The sequence below is a fragment of the Amblyomma americanum genome, chromosome 9 (genome assembly GCF_052857255.1).
Source record: "Amblyomma americanum isolate KBUSLIRL-KWMA chromosome 9, ASM5285725v1, whole genome shotgun sequence".
Taxonomy (NCBI): Eukaryota; Metazoa; Arthropoda; class Arachnida; order Ixodida; family Ixodidae; genus Amblyomma; species Amblyomma americanum.
In genome coordinates this window covers 106,507,217-106,533,103 of record NC_135505.1, presented here as the reverse complement: position 1 = coordinate 106,533,103, position 25,887 = coordinate 106,507,217, and the positions used below count along the sequence as shown (strand labels likewise).

General features: G+C 48.8%; 1 protein-coding gene and 1 long non-coding RNA gene across 3 annotated transcripts in view; one reads left to right on the top strand and one right to left on the bottom strand.

The window, feature by feature from the left end:
* LOC144103979 (uncharacterized) overlaps nt 1-16,743 on the top strand; it is a 39,908-nt gene extending 23,165 nt beyond the window's left edge. The window contains exon 3 of the long non-coding RNA XR_013308396.1: nt 16,209-16,743. This is a non-coding gene — a long non-coding RNA (uncharacterized LOC144103979). The remainder of the gene's footprint in view (nt 1-16,208) is intronic.
* LOC144103978 (uncharacterized) lies at nt 116-25,887 on the bottom strand. Of its 2 annotated transcripts, none has more exons than XM_077636727.1 (5): nt 25,780-25,887; nt 21,936-21,987; nt 17,445-17,626; nt 15,043-15,259; nt 116-421 (listed from the first exon to the last, which is right to left on the bottom strand). In XM_077636727.1, the coding sequence occupies exons 2-5, from the start codon at nt 21,970-21,972 to the stop codon at nt 210-212; spliced, it is 648 nt and encodes a 215-aa protein (XP_077492853.1). In that variant the 5' UTR covers nt 21,973-21,987; nt 25,780-25,887; the 3' UTR covers nt 116-209. The 2 variants fall into 2 exon arrangements, with proteins under 2 accessions (XP_077492853.1, XP_077492854.1); XM_077636728.1 differs by having other exon boundaries at nt 17,445-17,623.

Sequence of the window (25,887 nt, the reverse complement as noted above, 5' to 3'; positions counted from 1 at the left end):
TAAAGAGCACAATGTAGACAGCACGCGGAACGCACTCGCTGCACCTGATTCTGCGAATAACCCCTACCACTCCGTAAAGCGACCTCTGCATGCAAAGAACCGAACAAGGCGGTAAAACGGTGCAGAAATGGCAAACACCTTTATTCAGCGATGATTCTGATTGGCCTGCTCTTTAATATCTTGGAGTTCCTTGAGGAATGCCCACAGGCTTAAGCAGAGAAGTCGGCCACTGTCAGTGGGGCCGTTTTTGCCTCAAATGCCTGCTTGTAGGTTGTGTTGAATGCAAAAGCGATTCCTATTTTGGCCCGAGAAACAACCTCTCTCTCGAACTGCTTTATTACGTCACGGGGAAAGTCCAATGGTGTTTCGATGGGCAGCATCTTGGAAGACAGCTCCACACTGAAGAATTGAAGTTCAGTGCCTGCTCAGATGTTAACACAACGCCACTGCTTAGAGGAGAAAAAAATTCTGTGGAATTTTCTTGACTTTTTTTTTCCGGACTGCGTCAAGGACTAGAGGTAGAGCAGGCTGAATAGACGAAGTTGAAAATAAGGTCTGGGTTTTTAAATAACGAGCGATGAATAAAACATGAAAGCTAGCTTTCCTTGTGGGTTATGCATCTCACTGGAAACAGCGAGAAGGTAAACGCAGTTGCCAACGTGCGAGCTAATCAAACTAAAAATTTAATTTTTGATGACGGCCTTTATCACGAATGTTATTAAAAATGGAGTACCGATAGTAATCGAAGACTATTCCAAGGCATAGAATATTCAAAGCGTCTAGTGATTTGAATAATTGCCTTGGAATTTTTAACTCAGTCCTTCTAATTAAGCATTCCTTCTAATTCCTTAGTTACGATGTGACACAGCTCTTCATGTCTCATTAAAACTCCCAACTACGTCATGCAGTACGCTCTACGCATACCTGATGCCTTTTAATTTAGGGCAAGATTAATTGAATACATGCTGTAAGAATTAGCTGCGTAATATCCTGGAATTGTTTCACGCCGGTCGTCGCTGCCTTTTAAGTGTAAAATCTTGTACACAGAGTAAAATGTTACGGCAGATATCTCAGGACACCGGTGTTATACAAAAATTATACGAAGTGGAGTAGTCTTCTAATATCGATGCCTTGGAGCTACCTTTAGGCGTCTCCGTTAAGGCAACAAATAAAATGTCTCTTAATTGATTTTGCTTACTTCGGAATGTGACGACAGCAATTATCCTTCATTTTAGCGTCCCCCTTGTTGCATATTGTACAAGGAAAATGTCTTTCTCGTAAAGGCACATACCGCATAAATTGTACGGTTAAACGCCGTAATAAGGAAACATTGCTTAGCTACAACCAAATAAATCTGGTTGGTTGAAAAATGAATGATGCTGTTTTATAGCTTACCCGCCGCGGTGGCTCAGTGATTATGGCACTCGGCTACTCATCCGGATTACCTGGGTTCGAACGCAACCGCGGCGGCAGCATTTCGATGGAGGCGAAACGCAAAGGCACCCATGTGCTGTGCGATGTCAGTGCACGTTAAAGATCCCCAGGTGGTCCAAATTATTCTGGAGCCCTTCACTACGGTACCTTTCTTCCTTTCTTTTATCAGTCCCTCCTTTATTCCTTCAATTACGGCGCGGTTCAGCTGTCCGCCGAGATAAGGCAGATACTGCCCCATTTCCTTTCCTCAAAAAACAACTACCAATTTTCAATTTTTTTTTGTAGCTGCTTATGGCACCGCAACAATACCCACAGGCCAATGTGCGCAAGTATTTTGCGTATTTTTTTCTGCACAGCTGCTCACAATAGCCTACGCAGGAACATATAACTGCGTATCTGTGGCTTAGAGGTTACCATACTGTCGTGTCCGGAAGTTGTTGTCAATGCAGCAAAAGACACGCAATAATTTCACACTGTTTATTTACTACTAAAGAGGGTGCGACCAGCGTCGACCGAGGCGGAAGCCGAACTGCCGCCCGAAGGACAGAGGGGACGGCGCGGCGTCCACACGAGGGAGTGGCTTCCCAGAACAAGAGGGCGCGGGGGCCCGCCGTGGGGGGCATCTTGCGACGGCGCGCGAAGAGGGGCAAGTGGCCGTTAGAAAAGAACACTGGTGACACAGAACAGAACGAAAGAAGGGGACACAGCACAGGGGACAAAACACTTCCTTCCCCCTTAGAAAGTTGCCTGGTAGCGTGCAGGGGTCTGCGCGGACGCGTGGAGGCGCGCTGGCTTTGTGCGCTCGGGGGAGAAGCACTTGTAGGCTGGCTGTTAGTCGCTGTGTCTTCTAGGTCTGCCCTGGGCGAAGTCTTTTCCTCCGGGGAGAGGTGCCAGGCTATGTGGTTAGACGGTGCTCGTGTTTTCTCGGATGCCGGGCCGCTGTCAGCAGGCGTCGTAAATCCACGCAGCTGGTTGAGGTGTCGGCGTGCTACTGTTCCATGTATGTTGACGAGCCAAGAGCGCAGGCCTATGCGTTTGACAATCGTAGCTTCCTCCCAGCGTGGCTTTTTGAGAAACTGCCGAGCGAGGACGCGCTGCCCCTCATGAAGCGATCCGCAGCGCGGAATTGGTTTTTCTTCCCGGAACGTCTCCGCTTTGGGCTCGGGGAGGATGGCTGTGAGCTGGGTTCGCATTTCGCGCTCAAACATCACTTTAGCTGGGGTCTGGCCCGTTGTGCTCTGAACCGTCGTGTGCTGCTTGAAGAGAAAGCGCGCAAGGCGGCGCTGCAGCGACCCTGTACTATCTCTTTCAAGGGCGCGTTTTAGCTCGGCCACGTAGCGCTCGGCTTGTCCGTTTGTTGCTGGGTGGTAGGGGGCTGATGTTATTGATGAGATCCCGTTGTCACGAAAAAACTTGAGAATCTCCGCAGACACAAACGGTGTTCCGTTGTCCGACACTACCTTGCGAGGCAGGTCGAACGTTGCGAACAGTGATCGCAGGTTGTCAATGACTGCTGCCGAAGTCGTCTGTTTCATTTCTCTTATCTCAAGCCACCAGGTGTAGGCATCTACGACCACGAGGAAGATGCAGCCCTCAATTGGTCCTGCCAAATCAATGTGCAAGGTGTGCCAGGGTGTGTCTGGTTTTTCCCATTCTGGGAGAGGAGCTTTAGGCGGGGCGCTGCGGCTTCTCTGGCAAGGCTTGCAGTCTCGGACCACTGTTTCGATGTCATGGTCAATACCAGGCCACCACATGTAGCTTCGGGCACACTTTTTCATTGCAACGATGCCCCTATGGCCAGCGTGGATGAGAGACATGGCTGGTGCGCGTAGTTCTCTCGGAATCACAACTCGAGACCCAAAGATGATGCAGCCGCGATGGGTGCTCAACTCTGTAGCTCGCCTGCGGTAAGCGTCGAAGTGGTCCCCTTTGAGTTTGTGCACGTTGCCTTGTTGAACAGCTGTGTAAACCAGCCGGAGAGCTGCGCACTTCTGCGTAGATGCTGCAACTGTGCCGGCTGTAAGCGGAGGATCTGGCAGCGCTTCGAACATGAGAACGTCTCCAGGTGGAGGTGGTTCGTCAACAGTTGCGTCTAGTGGCAAGCGGATCAGCGCATCGGCATTGTGATGTTTATTCCCACTGCGGTAGACCAGATCGTAGTCGTACGCTGAGAGTTTGACGCACCAACGGGTCATTCGTGGAGACAACGTCGACGGCACAGGTTTTTTTGGTCCCAAAATGCCCAATAGCGGTCGGTGATCCGTTATAAACGTCACCTTTCGGCCGGCAATGTATTGGCGAAAGTGTGTCGCCGCGTAGACCACAGCTAGCCCTTCTTTGTCAAGTTGCGCGTAGTTGCGCTCTGCTTGCGACAACGTACGTGAGGCGAAGGCGATAGGGGTTCCCTTCCTTGGTCGTCAGTCTGCGACAGAACTGCGCCGACTCCGTACGGAGATGCGTCACAAGCCAAAAGCAGAGGCTTCCTTTCGTCGTAGTGGCGGAGGACTGTACATCTCCGAAGCAGGTCTTTCAGGGCGTCGAATGACCGTTGATGGCGTGGCGACCATGTCCATGTCACATCCTTCCGGTGTTGTGTCCCCTGTGCTGTGTCCCCTTCTTTCGTCGTAGTGGCGGAGGACTGTACATCTCCGAAGCAGGTCTTTCAGGGCGTCGAATGACCGTTGATGGCGTGGCGACCATGTCCATGTCACATCCTTCCGAAGGAGTTGGTACAAGTCGTTGGCCACGGTAGCTCTTTGCGCCAAGAATCGGTCGTAGAACGTTAGGAGTCCGATAAACGCCTGTAGCTCCTGTTTGTTTGTTGGTGCTCGCGCTTCGGTGATTGCTCGCACTTTGTCTTCGGTAGGGTGGCTGCCTGATGCATCAATTCGGTGTCCCAGAAATTGCACTTCTGGCACCGCAAAACAGCATTTCGATTTGCTTATGCGCAAATTTGCGCTTGCTATCATTTGAAAAACAAGCTCTAGGCGCGCTGCATGCTCTTCAATGGAAGCGCCACTGATGATGACATCGTCAAGGTAGACGCAAACTCCTGTGATCCCTTGAAGCACTGTCTCCATGAACTTTTGAAATATGGCCGGGGCTGCAGCTACGCCGAAAGGCAGTCTCTTGACTTTGTACAAGCCTTTCAGTGTATTAATTGTCAGTAATTCTGCCGTTGATTCGCTCACCTTCAGCTGCTGATACGCCTGGGTGAGGTCCAATGTGCCGAAGACTCTTGCGCCGCGTAATATACTGAACACTTCCTCAGGTGTCGGTAGCAGGTAAGAGGATGCCTTAGTCGCAAGGTTGACGGTGCTCCGGTAGTCTCCGCAGAGGCGTATGGTTCCGTTCTTCTTGCGAACTACCACAAGTGGTGTGGCCCATTCTGAATGTTGCGTCGGCTCGATGACACCTTGCTGCTCCAGTTTGTCTAACTCCCTTTTAACTGAAGTTCGGAGAGCAAACGGCACCGGCCTGGCCTTCAAAAACCTTGGTTGCGCATTGCCAAAGAACTCCAGTGTGACTGGGGGCCCTTCGTTCCCTGGAATTTCTTCCGAGAATACTATTTCGTATTTCTCTCGCAGTTGCTCAACCACATCCTGGCTCGGCGTCTGGTGTATGCCGCATATGGTCACTCCTAATGAAGCAAACCAGTTTCTACCAAGGAGGCTTGATCCTGAGCCCTTCACAACAAGCAGAGGTAGCGTATGGGTCTTGCCGTTGTAATTAACCCGCACGTTGGCAGAGCCCAATAGTGGCAGGTTTTGTCCTGACCACGTTCGCAGGTGCGTGTCGTCTTGTTGCAGGGTTGGTGCGCCAGATGGCCACGAAGTTCGGAATGTGTCCTCACTGATCAGAGTACAGGCTGCGCCGGAGTCCACCTCGAACTTAATCAGTTGGTCATGTACGCTTACTTCGGTAAAAATCTTCGGTCGCGTGCCGAGATTCATGGTGTTCAGGTCGTACAACCCAGATGGCGCTGCTGATGTTGTTCCATGGACATCAGATGGCGGCGTATTCTCTGAGGCGTCGACGCTGTGATTAGGCTGGGAAGGCGAGTTTATCTTGACAAGCTTCCGTTTCTTAATGCAAGCTCTCTCGATATGCCCTCGCTTGTGGCAAAAATTACACGTGGCTGACTGGAATCGGCATTCCAGGGGGTTGTGTTGGTCGTCACACCGCCAGCAGCGTGGTGCTTTCTTGACCGATTTCGCAACAACAGAAGTTTTGCGTACCTGGTTGCTTGTTTGGTGTACCGGCTCGGTGTTCCGGCGAATCTCTCTCTGCTGGTGACCGGCGCTCTCCGCTCGTACGGCGATGTCGTAAGCTTTGTTGAACGTGAGATCCTTCTCAGCGAACATGCGCTGCTGCAGCGACTCGTCACTCAGTCCGCACACAAATCTGTCACGTAACATCACGTCCAAGGGAAGCATGGTCGTGTTAGCAGAAGAAGCTGCTTCTCTTTCCTGCCCGGTAGCTGTTGTGGTCAGCGTCCCAAAATTGCAGTGGACAGCCAGCTTCTTGAGCGCTGCTATGTAGGCGCTCACAGTTTCTCCTACCAGTTGATCTCTTCGTTGGAAGCGAGCCCGGCTGTAGACCTCGGATGGCCTTGGGTCGTAGTGCTTTTGCAGTGCTGCTACGATGTCGTCGTAAGACACTGCCGCTGGTGTGCTTGGCTGAATAAGGGCGCAGACAGTGTCGTAGGTCTGCTCCCCGCACAGTATCAGCAGGTTGGCCCTCTTCAAGGCTGGGTCTGTGATGTTGTTAGCTTCAAAGTAGAACTGGAGGCGTCCAACCCACGATGACCACGATGAGCCGTTGAATTCTGGTATTTGTTTGGGAAAACCTCGCGTATCCATGGCTTGTCAATATAGTTGCGTAGCGCGGGTCGATTCCACTTTCTCGTCGCCACTGTCGTGTCCGGAAGTTGTTGTCAATGCAGCAAAAGACACGTAATACATACCAATAGCAGTGTTGAAGAAGAAAGGTCATAAAGCGCAATGACCAAGATTAACATATTTATACGCTCGCAGACATTCAAACGAAGCATAAAATATAAGTATTGGAGCTGGAGATAAAGTTTTTCTGGAGATACATGGAGATAAATTTCATCTGGAGACAAAATTTCACGTGGCCTGGTGCTTGGCTCATCGGGGGGAAATTCTTGGAAAAGGGCTTTTGGTCAACCTTACCCCTCTCTCGATATAAAATCCGTCCTCCAGAGACCAAAATCCACCTACTGGGGGCTTACATGAGCCCGACAAAAGTCGGGTTAAGTTGGCTGTCGGGCAGAAAACCGGTTGTCGGGCTCATGTATACGCTAGGGGGTCGAGATAAGTGGTCGTCGAGTCGAGCTGGGCCAGCCCGGCTGCAGGGGGTGGGTTGACTCGTCCCGGCGTTGGCCAGAACTGCTTGAAAGGACCATGTATACGCTGCCGAATCAGCTTAGCGCCTACTCTCCTGCCTCCTCTCTGGTATGGCGGCGCTGCGCAAGCCTGGGCGCTCCTACTCTCCTTCTAGCATCCGCGCGTGGTTTGCTTGCTCGACGCTAGGGGTAGCGGCGATCTCTGCCCGACAGAAAATGGGTTCATATAAACGCTGTCGCGTCGGGTGGTCAGCCCGACATCTGGCACGGCCCTACTCGACCCGCCGCTGTCGGGCTCATGTAAACAAGGCTCTAGTTCCATGAAGTCCGTTGCGGTTCCTTTTTTTGCACAAAGTAGGGTCAAAGGTCTATTTCCCAAGCATTTCGCCCCATAGAAGACGAGCACTAAGCCAGGGGAAAGCTTGCACCCATTGTATCGCAGGTAGGTACCTGGTGGCACTAAAGATTCAACATCTTACCTCCTGCATGCGAGGCTGATGCTCAAAAAAGAGAACGTCTGCTTAAGTCATTTCTCTAGTCACTTAAATTCCATAAACCCTGACACGCTTGCTTGACGGCCACTGTGTTCGCTATGGTGTGCGTTGCTTCCAGTGTACACGTAGGATTCACCCCGCGTCCGCGCATTAAATACCAATTTGCGCAACTGCATAAATAGCAGTCAGAGAAAATGAAGCGTTCACAAAAGCTGTTCAGCGGCGGCAAGTGGGGAGGTTTCGGAAGATAGACGTTGCGTTGCAAGTGCATCTTTTTGTACTTAGCGGGAGGCGACTTCGCATTATTGCCTACTTAGGTGGTGTTAGAAGTGTGGCTCCTGTCCCGATAGCAGGCCACCGGTGTTGGGGGGGGGGGGGGATTGCGCTTCGATCCCACCGCTGCCACCAGTTGTTAGATGCGGGCCCCTGGTTCGCCTGTGCCGTCTCCCGCCAAGGTCGGTGTCCCCGGGTTCCGGATCGGGAGACTGCTGTTGTGGGGGTGACGAAGAGATGAGAGGGTCTTCGAGGTGAAGAAGAGACTGAAAGGTTTATTTACATTTTTACATAGTTCGAAAGAGTGAATCGGGAGCTGGCTAATCACACGCCAGATCGTTGCTTAAATAGGGTCCGCTGTCCCCAGGTCCCTAGTTGGGGAATCTAGTTCATTAAAAATGCGTCGAACCACTGTGATGTAGATCATGTGTCCAGTCTTCAGTGTCCGCCTTCCAGGACGCCCCCATCCACACACTCTTGCCACTTCTGGCAGATTATGGTCCGCGCTGTCCAGGCTACAGTGATGAATAGCCCGAAGGGGGTCCCATGACAGCGTCGAAGGTCAGTCACCTGCACTCCACAGCGGTAGCGTGGGAACTAAAGGTTGCCACTGCAGCTTGCAGAAGATTCCACGTATAAGGAAAATCACTTAGTCTAAGACGAGGTTGTTTTCGAAGCACGAGGATTCCGGCGACGTTGGCTTAGTCAAACACGGCCGCATTTGCCACGGCTCATTTGCAACCCCGCCGCTCGCCGGCTCCCCCGACGTCCCCTCCGGGAGAAAGATGTCCCGGGTGGGTCCGGCGTTTAGAACAAACGACAGGTTCACCAAAGCCGTTCTGATGCAGCGGACGGCCGTTTCACCCCGTAAACAGCAGGCACCACCTGCACTCGTGGTGCTGCAACCATGTCGAATGCCCTTTGAAGCCTTTGTCGACTGATGCTTCTCAGTGGCTTGAATATTCTTGGCATGTTGGCGTCTCCAAACGTAACAGCTCCTCCGCGGCCAGGACAATCTCGATCGGCCAGTGGACACAATCACAGGTCGAGGAGAGATGACTTGAGTTGTAACGTGGGAGGCCCTTCTTCATCTTGTCTGTAGGCACAGAGTAGAGTCCGAAACCTCGGACAACGGAGGCATTAGTCGAAACCAGCCACTCAACATGGCGCCACTCCCCAGGCAGTGCACGAAATTCACCCGAGAACCGCCAGGCTGTTATGCAATACTACTGCATTGTCAATATAAACGTAAGCACACAATTTTGTAGCTGACAGCAATAATCTCGGCTACTAAGAACAGATTCCATGTCTGACAAATTCGCTGCCAAGGCCCGATTCGCCGTACACGGCTTGAAGAAGGGTGGCATATTTGGAAGCAAAAGTAGAATAAACAAACTGGCGCCAAAGACAGTCTGCCAAGTTGTACAATATGCGGTGGTGTGTCAAAGCCTACAAATTTTTGATCAGAAACTCTATTCCTTATCAATCAAAGCTCTGATCCCCTTATACCACCGGAATACCGATTGATTGCTTAAAATTTGGCCCACGCTCAAATAATCCGCTGGCTCTTTTCAAAGAAGCTTGACGCTCGAGCCTAATAATCAACTGTTCGAGTTGAACTCAGAAAGACGCGACTGCGCATCGCAATCCTTACTCCTTCCCGTGCTGACGAGAGACTTCTCTTAAACTCAATGAGTCAGTCATGCGCCTTGTCACCGTCATTTGTACAGAAAGCTGCTACAGCTGTTTTCCACAGAATTCTGCAGCCTCACTTCGTTCGCTTAATCTTTGAATACCAAAATCTGCTAGCTAACCTAGCGCCGCTAAACACAAGTACTCAAATGGGCACAAATTTCCGTGCTTTCTTTACCTTCGCCTGACATTATCAACACTGCCGTTATGCAGCGAAAAACACTTCGTATCTCGACCAAGTCTTACATGTTTGAATGTACTAAATATATAAAAGCAAACCTGCGCGAAATTTTCAAACGCAAAAAAAACTTGCTAGCTCTCAGCGGTTCTACCTACGCAAAGAGCTCATCGTCTGTTCAGGAACTGTGTTCGCTGCACTCCTGTGAGTGCCTTTATCACGTGGTAGCATCTCAAATTGACACACGTCCTTTCTAACCAAATCGCACAATTACCTTTATTTAAGTGTTAAGGAAACAGTAACACTTGATCAAATCCAAATTTTAACCTAAAACAAAGTAGCATTTCCTTCCGCGATTTTACACGCACAGAACCGAAAGAGGAATAATAAAAAAAAACAGCTACTTCGAATGGCTACGCGGGGTGAAACATGGCTCACCACCCCCGCGTCGGAAGGATTAGTCTCTCAGCCCGCCGGGGTCGCGCTCTGACTGATTGTACTGCTGTCAACTCGTGACAAAGGGCAACTGAAAAAAGCCATTCCTGATCGCTACTGTCATCTCCATGATCCCTCGACGCGCTCAGTAGGCCCCGGTAGCCCATGCAGTGCCGATAACTGATTCCGGGCGACGGACAGCGACCGGAGCGAGAAGCTGCTCTCTGTTCTCGCCCCAAGCAAGCCCGCCTACCCTTTCGCCCTGCGCGCTTCCTCGAATACAGTGTGGAAAGTGCAGGAGGCATCCTTCTCCAGAGCGCGTGCTGAACATGCCTGCGTGCGCGGTCTCTGTTGCTCCACCCCTGCGCTCGCATGCGCCGGGTGTCCCGCGATCTAGCGCCTTCTGATCTTGGGCAGATTTCCTTTCTTCCTGACAGCCTTTCTGTCAGGTCGCAATGGTCTGGGTCGTCCCGTAAGCCAATGCCTCCTAGAAAAACTCGCTCCTGTCCTGCTTGCAAGATGCGCTTTTGTCTTTCTGTTACTGCGGTCATCTTTAGAAGCACCTGCACGTGCCGCCTGACAAGTAACTTTAGCTGCAAGTTTACAAGGCCCAATGCGGGAAGGCTTTTCTTTCCCTTCTGCCGCGCTTTTATCTGTGCTAACGTTAGCACCTGTTATCGCCCCTGAATTTAGGGCTTGGCATTTCAACCGTTTTTTTCTTGGTCCGTGCCCGCTTTCTGTCTTTACGCCTAGACACTTCCGTTTGCGTCCCCTGATCACAACTAGATTCATCTAGTTTTTCTGCTCGGAGACCATTATCTAATTGCAAACCGGCCGCTTTGCCTTCGCAGGTCAGTGTCAGCTCCACACTGCTGACAGACGGACCTTCCGCTGCCCCCGAGTTGGGCAGTTCGCTTTCCTGAAGGCAGTCCTCCACCGACCGCTTATCGGTCTGAGCGCTTACCCCTGAAACGCCCTGCTCATCTGCAATTGAGCTTCCGTCATCTGTCTCAGCGTAGCTTTCGATAATGCGTTTCGACGCACTTACAGCTCCACAATCTTCATGCAGGTTATGCGCTGTTTCACAATACTGTTTTACGTCGTCACCTCTGTCCAACTGGAACGATCCGGCCTGACTCGCTCTATCTGGAGTCTTGGCTCTCGAGATCTCATCTTAGAGTTTCTTTATCTCATACGCGAGCTGTGACCTTCTGAGCTCCCGTTCCTCTCGCTCGGCCGCTAGCCGTTGGCGCTCATTTTCCTCTTTATTTCGGTCATTTTCCTCTTGCTTTCGCTCATCTTCCTTTCTCTTTCGCTCATCTTCTTTTTTCTTTCGCTCTGCATTGAGGAGTTCCCACGTATCGATAATTATTCTTTCCTCGGCGATTTGCAAGAGCAATTTGCAAATGTCCCAGTTTTTTATCTTAACCCCTACGTCTACACCCAACTCTTCGCACAGTGACAGCAAATCTGTCCTTGGCAACTCCATTAGATCTATGTTTGCTGCTCTGAGCCTTGACTTTGCTGAACAACTGTTGACGTGAGCTACACACACTTGTCTCACTCAACAACTTCCCTCGATTCCCAGCAGTTCAAAGTATTAACCCAAACATTTGAAGCCTGGCGAATCTCAAGCAAAGTTCAAGCACTCACCGGCTGAAGCAACACCACGCCGCATGGTCGATCCCACCGCTGCCACCAGTTGTTAGAGGTGGGGCTTCTCTCCCGTAGCAGGCCACCGGTGTTGAGGGATTGCGCTTCGATCCCACCGCTGCCACCCAGTTGTTAGGAGTGGGGCTTCAACCCCATAGCAGGCCACCGGTGTTGGGGGGGGATTGCGCTTCGATCCCACCGCTGCCACCAGTTGTTAGATGCGGGCCCCTGGTTCGCCTGTGCCGTCTCTCGCCAAGGTCGGTGTCCCCGGGTTCCGGATCGGGAGACTGCTGTTGTGGGGGTGACGAAGAGATGAGAGGGTCTTCGAGGTGAAGAAGAGACTGAAAGGTTTATTTACATTTTTACATAGTTCGAAAGAGTGAATCGGGAGCTGGCTGATCACACGCCAGATCGTTGCTTAAATAGGATCCGCTGCCCCCAGGTCCCTAGTTGGGGAATCTAGTTCATTAAAAATGCGTCGAACCACTGTGATGTAGGTCACGTGTCCAGTCTTCAGGGTCCGCCTTCCAGGACACCCCCAGCCACACACTCTTGCCACTTCTGGCAGATTATGGTCCGCGCTGTCCAGGCTACAGTGATGAATAGCCCGAAGGGGGTCCCATGACAGCGTCGAAGGTCAGTCACCTGCACTCCACAGCGGTAGCGTGGGAACTAAAGGTTGCTACTGGAGCTTGCAGAAGGTTCCACGTATAAGGAAAAGCACTTAGTCTAAGACGAGGTTGTTTTCGAAGCACGAGGGTTCCGGCGACGTTGGCTTAGTCAAACACGGCCGCATTTGCCACGGCTCATTTGCAACCCCGCCGCTCGCCGGCTCCCCCGACGTCCCCTCCGGGAGAAAGATGTCCCGGGTGGGTCCGGCGTTTAGAACAAACGACAAGTTCACCAAAGCCTTTCTGAGGCAGCGGACGGCCGTTTCACCCCGTAAACCGCAGGGGGGGGGGGGAAGGATTCTTGTAGTCGCCACCACCTGCACTCGTGGCGCTGCAACCATGTCGAAGGCCCTTTGAAGCCTCTGTCGATTGATGCTTCTCAGTGGCTTGAATATTCTTGGCATGTTGGCGTCTCCAAACGTAACAGTGGTCAACTGCTCGACAACACGTGATCACACCAGTGTCTCGCTCTACTTAAGTCGCTCTCGGCTCCTCAGCTGCGCCGTTTGCTCAGCGATAATGACGGGCCACTGCAGCTGTACCTCATAACAGACAGTGGAACCTCAGCTCAGAGAAACATTCTATAACAGCTTGTCGGTTTAAAAGTCGGATCACTCTACTTGCCAATTCGTGCTTGAAATGAAGGAATCACAATTTTCATATGCAAGAAGAATGCGAACGTTTCTCTCTCACTTCACAGGACCTGGACGCGGCTGTTGGGTGGCTGCATGTTTCGTCACATTAGGCCCAGGCCGCGGTGGTGAATCACAGCCGCGACTGTGGCAGTTCCGCATAAGCGAAGTGCAAAAGCTGGTGGCCTCTCTCGTAAAGTCAGTAGGTGTTAGTACGAAATGCACAGCAGGCGAGTCATAGCACATTCAAGAACAGCTAGCTGGAGGCATTAGGCATACTTCGGTAATACCTACTAGTCTCCGGCCGCTTCACGGGCAGCCGCCTACGGACATATGTCACCTGGGCAGCGTGCTTAGCTTCTCTGGCTGCTTTCGCAGTTCGAGGAGACGCCTCTGTGAGTTGCGTCTCTTTCAGATTAAGAGGACGATCGCCCTCTCTCACCGCTTGTGATGCTTTACATGCCGCTGCATTCAGCGGGTTCTCTTTATACTGGTGGGTAGCACTTTCAACACCCCTCACTTCTTCAATTACTTTACGCGCCTATGCTGTCATTCGGTCTTCATGTGTCTTACCGACGAGTTCGTCGGCATTGCTGAGCGTTTACCGTTGGGCCCAGGTCGATTAATACAGCCACGCCACAGCGGCTGAAATTCGAGCGGAAAAAGCATCAGGTGAGTCCCCAAGTTATGATAACAGCATCCTTAAGCTTCCCAAATTTGTACTACGCCTCTCCCGTAGTGCGCTTGAAGCTAACTCCTACCTCACCGCTTTCGGTGCTTTACATTCCGCAGCATTAGCTAACTGAAAGTGATATGTACGTACGAGTTTAAACCATATAGAGTGTGATCCTGAGCCGATGGCAGAACAAAGGCCGTTCTGAACAGTAGAGGCAAATTGCGTTCGCAGCTAGAAGGAGTGAAACGGCTCACGGCAAAGGTATCCCAGCGTCTGAAGTTGACTTGTGCACCCATAAGCTTGTCTTATTTCTTCTTCGAACTGGTAATGTTGCCTTGAACATCATATTTCTGCACTTTGATCTCAAGGGCCTTCCGTACTTCTCTACCCATTGCAGTGGTGATTGCGCACAGGTTACGTAGTACAATCATGAACAGTATCCATCGGGCGCCGCGCAGCGCCGGAAAGAGATTCATATTGCGCTTTTACGACCTGAAATACGCGCCTAAGGACCGCATTTGTTTTCATTTTTGTGTATCATTCTGTTCTGATTTTTTTTTGTTCAAAGTATCTTTGCCGAAACTTTTATAGCGGGAGGATAATGACGCTAACCTCATTACTACGTGATTTTTCAATATTTTTGTCGCTCTCGACACAGGGTATTCTTGGGTTGTTTGGCCATTTGAGGATCGTTATCGCTCTCGTGTTTACCGAACATGACTAGATCTATTTTGGGGCATCAGAATCACGGGCGACAGCTTGGCCAAAGTTCAGCTCTGTTTGCGGCGTTGCGCTACCTGAAATGCTCCCGGCCATCATCACACAAAGTGTGGGCGAGAGCACCCGGAATTCTCACCTATAAAAGCTTAGTGCAGGTGTACAGCCAGCATGGCAATGTCACTTTATTGTCTTTGAGGTCACAAGTTCGCGCTTGTAAACTGTTTCAGTGGAGATTTTTGCTCGGCAGCGTGCTGAAGCTGGCTGCCGGAGTGACATCATAGTTTAAAGCTTAATTTTCATATATTTTCACAATTTTTAATCTGAAGCGCCGATAATTGCCGGCGTTATCTGCGTGAATATCTGCCCGAGGATTCATATCTGGTTTCCGTTTATCACATAAAGATTATATTTTATTTGAATCAGTCCTTTTATGCCACTAGACAACAGAGCACAATTAACATCACCTGAAGCCACTGGACGTAAAATTATTGCTTCGCGTACCGGGCTCACCGAACCACATACAGAAGAAATACATTTTTTTAACAACGCCATGTGACACCACCTTATTTATAAGCACTCTTGAAACGCAGTGCTGTGATCTTTTTTCACATTTTGGGACTTTTATCTGCCTCTTCCAGCTTTGAAGACTTCCCAGATATTTGGAAGTGAAGGTCCTTCAAAACTTGGGAAGGGCAGGAATGTGAAATAAAATAAACACATTTAATATTCGTACGGAGAAAGGGGAAATTGACGAACTTAAAAAGGGGTGAGGGAGTGTTATCTAGCCAAACGTTCTTAGGCGCACGCATGACTTACATTTGGTGCACTTGTCAAGGTAGGAGTACATGTTGGTGAAAAGTCTTCCACTGTCCACGAGTACTTCCACGGCCGCCCGCTCGGACTTCCTGTCGACGATCACCTCCACGTCGTACTTGGCGACCAGTCCTCGTAGGCTTAAGTTGCAGGTAATAATGTATTTGCGCTGGCTACTCCACGTGAAGTCCGAAAAGGAGCAGTCGCGCTCTCGGCGCACCTGCGCAGTCAAAGCTGGGCTTTGCACAATTGGTGCTTTACGCGTTGCAACAGTGTGCGTGCATTTATTTATGAAGAAAGTTAATATTGAAACTAAGCGATTGGTGAAAACACTGACTTAAACGACAGCTCTTGTGATTTCTCCTTGGTTATCGTAGATATCGAAGCTCATATAAGGGAGAGATAACAAGCGGAGGCTTCGCAAGATTAGATAGCGAAGGGGTGGCGTGAGAAACTAGCACGATAACAATCAGCAACAACTGCTGCTGATTGTAGAATGAGGTCTACGTATTGAAGAGTAAAAGCTGCCTTTTTCAGTTGTAAAACTGTGGAACATTTGAAAAAAATGTTGATTATAAAAAATATGCAATGTTTTTTCCACCATGAACGTGGACGCTTTCTTGGAGCTAACAGACATGCGTATAGGCATCCAATCGCAAACGTTTTTATTGTTTTCTTTGCCTGACGTTTTCTACGCAAGTTGTAATTAGTGTTGATTTCTGTGTTACCGTTTTATTGCTCTGTTTTGGGCTTATGTACGACCTTTTCACAACGCTGTCTCTCCGCCTCCCCACCCCCCGTGATGGGATCCATAAGGAACAATAAATGATGATGATGAACCATTGAAGCTGAAATTTGCAGCCCTTCTTGATATTTTGTGGGCAGACTGCGACCCAATGTGCGACAGGGAAACGGGAAACTGTGCTGCTACTCAGAATACGCTGTATGAGAAAACAAGGGCTAGTTTGTTGTGAAGTATAATGAATCGAACAGCGCAAGCAAAGACGCATACAGCAGAGTGAAGAAAAATAACGAACACAGCACTGCGTTCGTGTTGTTCTTCGTCTTTCCGTGCGTACCAGATTCCGCCTTTCGCTTCGTGATGCTGTTTATAGCGCTAGAGTTCATCATCATTATCACCATCATGAACCTGGCTGCTTCCACTGCAGGGCGAAGGCATCTCTTATATCACTGCAGTTAGCCCTGTCCTTTGCCAGCTGCGGCCACCCTGCTGTGGAGAGCTGTGGATACCCTGCTGCGCTCGGAGGACTCGGTGGTGCAAACCATCGCCACCGGCCGGGCTGCCAGTGTTATGGACCTTAGCTGTATAAACACTCAAGTGCAGAGGGGTCGTGAGGGGACCCAGGGGCGTGCCCCGAATTCCTCTCCAACAATGAAGTTTCTCTCTCTCTCTCACTGTATACCAGCAAACTTCTTAACCTCATCTGCTTACCTACATTTCTGCCGCCTCCTGTTACGCTTACCTTCTTCTGGAATCCAATAAATTACTCTTAAGGACCATCGGTTATATTGCCTTCGCATTACCCAAACCTTCTTTATTCTGGGACGGGGACAGTGGCTACGGAAAAATATATAATTACGCCAACAGTTTTTTGACAGTGCTTGTTCGTGCCTAGCCATTGCTTATCCACAGTACAGCCCCGTAGGTTTATAGTCAGGATTTCAAAACAGCGCTTTCTACGGTATGAGACCTAAAGTTTCATCACAGTTCGTTGCCAATAATTTATTAAACTAGGATAAACGGCGTACCGCATTAGCTGTTCTGGACAAGCGGAAATTCTACTTCCACATCAGCCGATACAGTCTGACGCCTCTTGCGCCAGCATATTGTAAAATACACTGCACCTCTTTATGAAGGATGTGGCTCACATTCAGCGAATTTCAGCGCCTGAACGCTGAGTAGCGGAAGTGCTTCGTTTTGGGCAACTGTTTGCTCTGTCCAGCGGTGCTTTACAGAGCTCGTTGTTGGTACAAATACATAAATTCGCACTTGCGTCCCTGAAGGTTGGTCACGAGTTATGTCGGTAGGCTTGTGGCGACGCTTAAAACTAAAGTGCGATGACTAGATGTGTGATGAGGAAACTTTTTATACAATGCAAATGACTGTCATTCAACATTTTGCGCCTCGGACGTTTTGTGCAGCAATGACCGAAGCTGCACTGAGAACAGGAAGGCTCCTCAAAACGCCCATATGAAACCGAATAATCAGAAGAGGCTGCGTAACTCTATGAAGATTTTTAACACTAAAACGTATTCTCTACTTAAAGTTACCACTTGTAAAGGATACTCTGCACGAGCACCCAATCACTGACGGCTGGATACCATTATCTGTCATATCTGTCTGAAAACTTTTGAAAGAAAGCAAACTCATACAAAGCACTCACCCTTCGGTGCAGATCACCCAGGGCTCCGTTTTTCAGGTGAAACTCGATAAATCCTGATTTGGCTCCTTCCGTGTCCACGTCGAACGAGATTCTGCCGAGCGGAATCTCTTTCTCACCGATGCTGGGCAGTAACTGGTCGATAACATAGTTGGTACGCCAGACGCTGGCCATTGCGCAAGCTGCTGCAGGCGAGGAGAGTAGGAGGAGTGTAAACAAGTTTAGTTGTATGAAGGATTTCAAAGGGAGGTACGCAAAGGGAAACTAAAGGGCATCAGACACACCTCAAATTTGCGATGAATGGCGGGTCATGCTTAACTAGGTGATTCAACCGTGGAAGTCGAGAAAAAACTGAAGTGTGCGGAGGTGGATGGATTGAGATACTTTATTGATAAAGAACATGCTTTCCATGAAAAAAACAGAAAAGAAAGACAGTTATCGCTGACAAAAAAAACTTCTATAACTGAAAAGTGGCAGAACACGGGTGAGCTTTTTGTGCGAGAGCACGGCTTCACGAGGTCAAACTGGCTCGCCGGTTTGTGTGACACTCGACCCGGGGGGGGGGGGGGGTGACCTTGGCCAAACCATAAATAAAATAAATACTGCACCTAGGAGGACTCTAACTCGCGGAGCAGCGAACAGGTGAGCTTCGCTGGCGAATGCACGAGGGCACTGTGCTATCGCCGCAGCCCATCACGCCTCTCGTTAAACTGCAGGGCACTCTCGCGTTGTGCACTACACATGGTCGTCGTCATAAACTAATACCACTGTGAGCTATGTGGCGGTGGTGACAGACAGATGTGCGCTGCATGCGTTTGCGTGGACAACTTTGTTTCAAAAACATAGAACTATGGCGTTAGGCATTGGCGTTGACAACATTGCTGCAGAAACGCTCTACTCGAGCATTAGGCTGCCGGAGTATGTTGGGTGAACTGATATTGACGATGAAAATCTCGAGACGCGCAAAACTGGCTCCTTGGGTCAGTGGACACCACAATCGCGTTTTCAGGTACGTGGCGGTGGTGCGTGGAAAAAACTCGTATTTGCACAATATTTTGTGTTTAGCAATGCAGAACGGCCTGGCCAATATTGTTGTTGCATGATAGAGAAAATAGATGATTAGGCTTCTTGATTTTTAGGCAAGATTTGCTTCGCAATTCTTAGGTTTATTTATGACTTAAGACAAAAATAACTTTAAGCATGCAAAATAACACAAGGTCAAGCGAGCGTGTTAGATTTCATTATAAACGGCACCAGAATGAGTGTGAGTGGCAAAGAAAGAAAACGGTCCAAATTTAACTTGAAACTTTTGTGCAATAACGCTTGTTTTGCTGCCCAACAGGCGTTAGTACTATTCGGTAGAAGGACTAATTATATGGTTTTACTACTAACAAGAACAAGATAGTGTTGTCCATGCTGTCCCTTAGCGTACTGACACCAAAGTTCGGGTTGCCTGTTTTTTTTCTTCGCTATGATACGTAACACATAGCATCATGCGAGTTCATGGATTACTAGTCTGCACTTGCGTGCCACCGCTGAATAAATTTATCTGAATTTCTTCCCTTGAGATTTTTAGTAAAGATTTCAACGTCTGAGCACTTGATTTGACATAAAAATCCTGTACAGATCACGTGACGGAATAAAGGCAGGAATATATTCACTGTTTTGCTGTTTCAATTCGCGCCGAAGTCAGCCTTCCTGAAAAGTCAGAATTGTAAGAAATGAAGATGCCGTGGTGATATCCCACTTTGTTCCTGCTTCATGACACCTTTACTAAACTTTGACAACACAACCAAAACCTAAAGATTATGCCAGAAGAATATTACTTACAAATTATCTGCTCTTGGTATGTGAATACCGCAAGGTGAGCAATGCATACTGATGTCCCACGCTTTGCTTTTAAGAGGACACCGCGCCACCAAAATTTTGTGTATGTGCCCCTTCAAAGGAGACATTTTATTCATACCTGATGAGTACCCGTTACATTAGCTTATGTAAGCAATAAATGAAGTGCGCGACAAAATTTATAAGAGATCGAGAATGTACCATATCTGTTCACGCTACATCAACCTGCACTGAAGTTTCCTTTTTTATAAAGCGAAAGAAACACCTGCAAAGATCTGTGCGACTAAAAATATGAAGGAAGCCAATGGCCACTGAAACTGAGGACATCATACAGGAATGTTACTATATTTTTTAATTTACTGTGTTTATCAATAAGAAATTAGTGATGCAAACACCTTTTACCTGGAAGGTAATTCACTTTACAGTGGATAACATAAGAGACACTTCCTGCTGCTGTGGGGGGACGTGGACATAAATATTTTTTTTATCAAATGTGTTCTACTTTGTAGCCAAATGTACACAGTTAAGACATTTACAAAAGCAGGAGCCGATGTTCTTTGTTAATGGTACAAATTATATTCCCTTTATTTTTGCAGTCCTAGCCGACAATTTTGGCGCTTCAGTTCCACACCTAAATTGATGTTGCTGACACTCGGTTCTAGACCGCTATCGAGCGCAGCCTTCGCGGCGTATGTCAACTGACCGTACTTTTCGCTTTGTTGTAACTCGGCAGGTTACGCCGGCGACGCGCATGCCAGGAACGAACGCCTAAGAGCCACTCTCTAAAATTCTGCTTTGTAGCGAAAGCTACACTGGCCACGAACAAGGGATTTCGCTGTGGCGGTGCCCCGAAGAGGCAGAAAGACCGACCTTGAGCTGTCGCCTAGCAACTGCCGCAGGTGGGCGGACGTCGCGACATCTGGCATGACGTCACACTGCGCGCCACGGAGCCGCCCTTACCCGCCCTTACGCGCTTAACCGCTAACCAACGTATTCGGTGGGGGCATCTATGGGAGCCACTGAAAACTGAAACCCCCCACACTCACTGAATAAAAAAAGAATCTTGTGTCGAGGCTGGGATTCGATCCAGGGCGTTTGTGGCGGAGACGCTACCACTCCGCCACAACGGCTCAAGGATTAATCATGAATAAAGTCGCATGTAGTGAATGCGCGGGTTTCATATATTAACTCTTCCGATGAAGAAGTCCCCACGCTTTCGCTATGTATATTCTGGCCTAACAGAGCTAGGGCATCAGCAATTTTTTAGCATGGTCCGGCTGCCGTCCCCGAGTGACAGGGCGCGGTGTCGTTCGTGTTCGCAACACCTATAGCCAGCAGCCGTCAATTGCCCCGTGACTTGGGGCATGGATGGCTTGCACCGACGAAGATAAAAGAAAGGAATTACGGCGTGTTGGTGGACGAACGTCGGGGTGAAGGTGTGCACGCTTATCATCTTATTCGCTTATCGCCGCCTGCTCTCATGTGTGTTGTGGAAGCTATGCCCAGAATCACGGAGCCGGTGGCGTGAGAAACGTGTACATGCGCTGCTCCGGTCGTTGCAAAAGTGATGAAGTGTCCGTGATTCTGGAGAAGGAAATGATAACTGCGTTTATCGGTTATAAACAAGAAAGTGCATGGATAAGAGCGGCAGTACGGAGCGAGAACTGCAAGAATGTTATTCTTCAAAAAAAGCGATAAACAGAAACGGACGCGAAGAATATTGCACGTTTTGTGCAGCGGTTATGAAGTTTGTTTTTAAGATTATCTTGAGTTGTAAACAATCCTAATGTTCTTACCAACATCAGTTGACTGCTCGCTAGTTTATGGTTCATGGGGGCTTAACGTCCCAAAGCAACTTAGGATATGAGGGACGCCGTATCGAAGGAGTCCAAAAATTTTGACCGCCTGGGGTTCTTTAACGTAGGCTGACATGATACAGTACATGAGCGTCTAGAATTTTTTTTCTGTCGAATTTCGACCGCTGCGGTCGGAATCGAACCCGCGTCTTTCGAGTCAGCAACCGAGCGCCGTAACCACTGAGCCACCACGGTGGGTAGTTCACTGCGCTCTAGATTTGTAGACATTGCATAGAGTAATTATTAATCTGTGATGGTTACAAGCCGGAAAGCTAGAAACTATTTAAACGCTGGCATCTGAGTATGTGACCAAGTTCAACGAAAAATGTGCGGAACTTGTCGACACTGGATAACTCAAAATATTTAGAGAAAAACGGCAGAAGACTAAGTTTGGTGGGTACGTAGGTACGTATATCTGCCACGTTCTTTTTCTGGTATACGGGCTAATTTTATTATTGTGGGTGCCGTGGCTACAGCTCTGAAGTCATTAGTGGGCACAGTGCTGAAAACGAACTACCTTGATAACGCCACGTGCAGTTGCGCGAACATTCAAGTCCAAGAACGTTAAGATTTTAGAACCGAAAATAATTTGTAGCTGGATTTTAGTGTTACCAATAATACACAGGACACAGTGTGATAAATACAGTTTGAATAAAAATGGCAGAGATTCAGAACACACTTAAGCTACAGGAGTGAACACATCTACTCTGTATTGTCCAGGAACGTCGGCAATACTGACAGTAATTTATTGTCTGGCGTGGCAATCATAGTGATTTTATCTGTAATTGCTTACCTGCCAAAAGAAGAAGGACCGCTATGCGAACGAACATTCTTGCAATCAGAAACTAAAATTAGAAAAAGACCAAATGAATTAATAAAGAAAGAACAATTAAAAAAATCCAGCGACACTTCATGGAGTACGCAAGAAAAAAAGTGTAAAGGTGAAATAACAGCGGTACAAGGGAGCTTATTGGCGGGTCGGAAGTGCTGTATTCCGAGCATAGTTGTCAAGAGTTGCCGAAAATTTCTCTGTTCACAAAGACCAAACAAAAGATTATATAATCATTATATTGGAGGCCACGCATGCTTCGTGAATAAGAGTCGTATGGTTTCTTATTTGTGAATTTCAATCAGCGTAGGTTAGTCAGTGATGGCGTTTAGTCGTTTTAATCACGCACTGTTCTGTGGTTGGCGCCTCATGCGACACAGTCCGATGTTTTCACCAAACTTGAGCGCCACTGATCGGAACGCCCAAATTGGCATGCTTTTATAATAAGACACGCACGGGATGTCTAACTGTGTGGTAATGCGAATTTGACTTAGAAGTAGGTGGGAGGGCGAACGGTCAGGCGAAGTGACGACGTCAGTAGCAGGGACATTTATACTTTCGGGCCACTGCGAAATACCTTTTCAGTAATCTCCCCAGCAGCTCTCGGCAGAGGTGCCGGATAGCGAATGCGTACATATCATTTTCAGGCATGCTCATATTGAAAAATGTGTATACCTCCAGTGATTGCTGATGGTTTCTCAGAACTCCAACAGTAAAGTATGAGATAAGGCACGGTACCCAAGCTCTTCCTCGTCTTTGAGAACTCATTGCTCACCACCGTTTTTCTTTCCATCCTCGGTCCTTTCGATTTGATAGCTACCTTCACTCCAAAGATGCAATGCTGGCTATCCGTGAAGCCGATTACGGCATCGCTGTTTCCTCCATGCTAAACGTAATCGTTAGCGATCACTCCTAGATGACCTTCAGTTCATCAGTCCGAGTCACCGACTGTTTTCCTGCGTTCGCAACTTTCTGAATAATCCTACTGTGCCATTTCTGATCTGCTCCCAGCGATCAGCGCTTTGATAGTCCAAAATAAGGGCACTGAAACTTTCTATTCGTTCGCCAGAAATCTTTAACCAGGAACTCCAGGGCCTTCCTCCTTTCCTGTGGCAAGTGAGCCATGTCCTGTTTGCAATTTACGCATGAACATCTTGGACGTCGTAGATATCTTTCAGGACTACAGAGGAAGACAAATTGCAAACTGCTCCAGACATTGATGCAACAGTTCACACTTTCTATCGGTCTGCAGTGCTGCCCGCAAAAAACTGAATACGTCGTAGAGTGCGACGGTCTCTCCAACAAACCCCAAAATGACCTCCAACTCCTGTGGCTGAATATCTGTCGCTCTTCTGTCCACCGACGTCACGTGTTAGTATCGTTGTTTTTTTGTAGGAAAATAGTAAATGTTACGTTTTCTTCATCAAGCTCAAAAAAAAACTACTACAGGTCATCCGTCTCGTTCGCCGAGAGACGACATTGTAGAGCTGAATCAAGAATACCATCTCGCGCGCATGGCCGTGTGGCTGCCACACACGCGGATTTTCTACAGAATTGTTTGTAGCATCCTCTCTCGCTAAAAAACAGGCGGCCTGGAAAGGTTCCTTCACAAAACACCGAAACAGTTAATGGCGTTCCTTGCATACTGGACACATCGGGTATAGCAGCCTGTCCATTGCCCGACCTTCCACAACTGATTCACCCACACAGAAAAGATCGCGAGACATGGGTCAAAAAATTCTATCGTAAGGCGCCTCCTTCCATATGTGTTGGGCTCTTAAGTCGCAACACTCCCTGCTATCCCTTCCTCGCTCCACCCTTGGACTCGCATAGCTAACCGCACCGTGCTCTGCGTAATCTGCAGTGTGTCCTTCCCGCTAGTAGGCGGCACACTCGCGCACGCTCCTTGCCAGTGTTGGTACCAGGGTGTACTATACTGCCCACGGACGCTTCCCTTCAATGCCTGCTCCACCGCATAGTGTGCCTTCTCAATATTTCTTCTCAGCCACGGTATTAATTCGCACGGTCCATACGAGGACGTGCATGAAATGATGGCTATCGTTGATACGATTATCCTACCGCTCACTTTATCTGCACTGACAGACAGGCTGTCTGTCTTACTTCCCTTAGCAAATATTTCACCAGGCACGATTTACGACTTCCTTCTACGAACCATGCCCACCCATGCGGACAGCAAGGTCCATATCGAATCAACGCAGTTTCATTCTAATATCGTAGGTAATGAGCTGTCCCGCCAGCTCCCACAGCCCTACCGGGTCCTGCTTTTCAGTGGACGCCGTTTTATTCCCCAGACGACCACCTATTTTATGTGTGTGAGAACAGGCTAAATCATCATCTCTGTGCTCACTATGGCCCCTCTCGAGCCGATAGCTGCGCCTAACGTGCAGTTTAAAACAACTTTCCTCTCACCCCTTGAATCTTTAATCACTGTGAGTGTAGGATCAGACGCCCGGTTATTCGGGCGTCACCCCTCACATCCTTTGGCACCATCCTCATTTCTGAACTGTCCGCATCTCTTTCTTCTCTTTCCATCCACCTCCTAACTCTTTTCGAGATAAGTGTGTGAACTGCTCGTCGGCCTCCGCGACCACCAGCGCAGCCGGTGCGACTCGTCTCTGAACTCGGCCTCTCATACGCTGCAGCATCCCAATGGCACCACTCCTCGGTGTTTTGAAACCGAAGTCCTGACGCATGTGAATAATTTTTTATTTTCTCTGTCGTTGAACTCTGAAAGTTTCACTCTCTGTCACACATGGGCAACCCGACTGGTATGACACTTTGGGTCCTGTTGGGCACGTCGCTCACACTCCGCCGGAAATCTCATCGCGACGCCGCAGCAAGTGCCGCTCCATTGGCCATCCGTCTAGCCTCCGCGGCTTTTGCCTTCGCTGCATTTTCTTCTATGTCTTTCCTAGAGATTTTTCCGACGTCGCATCTAGCTTCCGCAAAGCTTTTCGTCTCCCGAAGGCCCAGGCTGCGTACTTCGGGCTCAAGACATTGCACAATGCCGACGCCATGTTGTAAAACAGTTCCGAGTCTGTCTCGAGATAAGGCAGCTCGGGAAAGGCATTGCGGGCGCCTGCAAGAGAGCAGGCCCTCCGGGAAAGTGGTGCACAGCTGTATGCACCTGTTTCAGTCATGACATTGCAGCAGACGCTGAGCTTTGCACGGTACATAAGTGTGCTAAGCAACTATTGCGGCTTCTGCCATGAAACTGCACGCGCTAATGACTGCGTAGATCATGAGCTCGGTTTTGCGCTTTGTAGTACACTACGCCCCTGCTATTGAGTGTCATATCAAGGGCCTATTAAAGACTTGCTTGAATTAAACACTTAAAAAGAAAAAAGACCACGATGGTCTTGCTTTTAAATGTATAGTACCTCTTATTGTGAGGCAAATGTCTGACCAAAGCCCATTTTTCTCCCCATCTATCTAGACGGTGTTTCGTTGCAAAGTTGGTATCGCAACCAGTTGCGAAGGATGAGAATTATTTTGTTCTAATGACATCGTTGCATTATCCTTGCTCATTTGTGCCCAGCCAGGATAACGCATAAAGGTTACTTGTGCAAAGAAAAGGGCCAGATTAAGAAGGACTTTTATTTAGATTGGTTAAAGCCAGAACTCGAGGAATCTCCAGAATAGAAAAAAATAATTAAATGATTCAGTTTACGATTCTCAAAAGGCCTTTGCTACCAATCCAGTCAACTTAATCTTATACCTAGAGGCGGCTCTGCTTAAGCAGGCTTTAGCAAAAGCTCACTCGAGCAAAGCCAACGGTAGATCTTACCTGACGTATGAGGTCGTCGGATGAAGCGGCGTTTGTTGGCTTCCACCGCCTATGAACAAGTCATTTATGATGTGGCCTGCAGATTGGCATGAACAGATATAGAAAAAA

Coding starts and splice junctions, on each gene's coding strand:
- LOC144103978 (XM_077636727.1), bottom strand. CDS start 21,972: ATGTTCGTTCGCATAGCGGTCCTTCTTCTTTTGGCAG. Junction 17,627..21,935: donor GGTCCTTCTTCTTTTGGCAG/GTAAGCAATTAC, acceptor CCTCGCCTGCAG/CAGCTTGCGCAATGGCCAGC. Junction 15,260..17,444: donor TGGGTGATCTGCACCGAAGG/GTGAGTGCTTTG, acceptor TTGACTGCGCAG/GTGCGCCGAGAGCGCGACTG.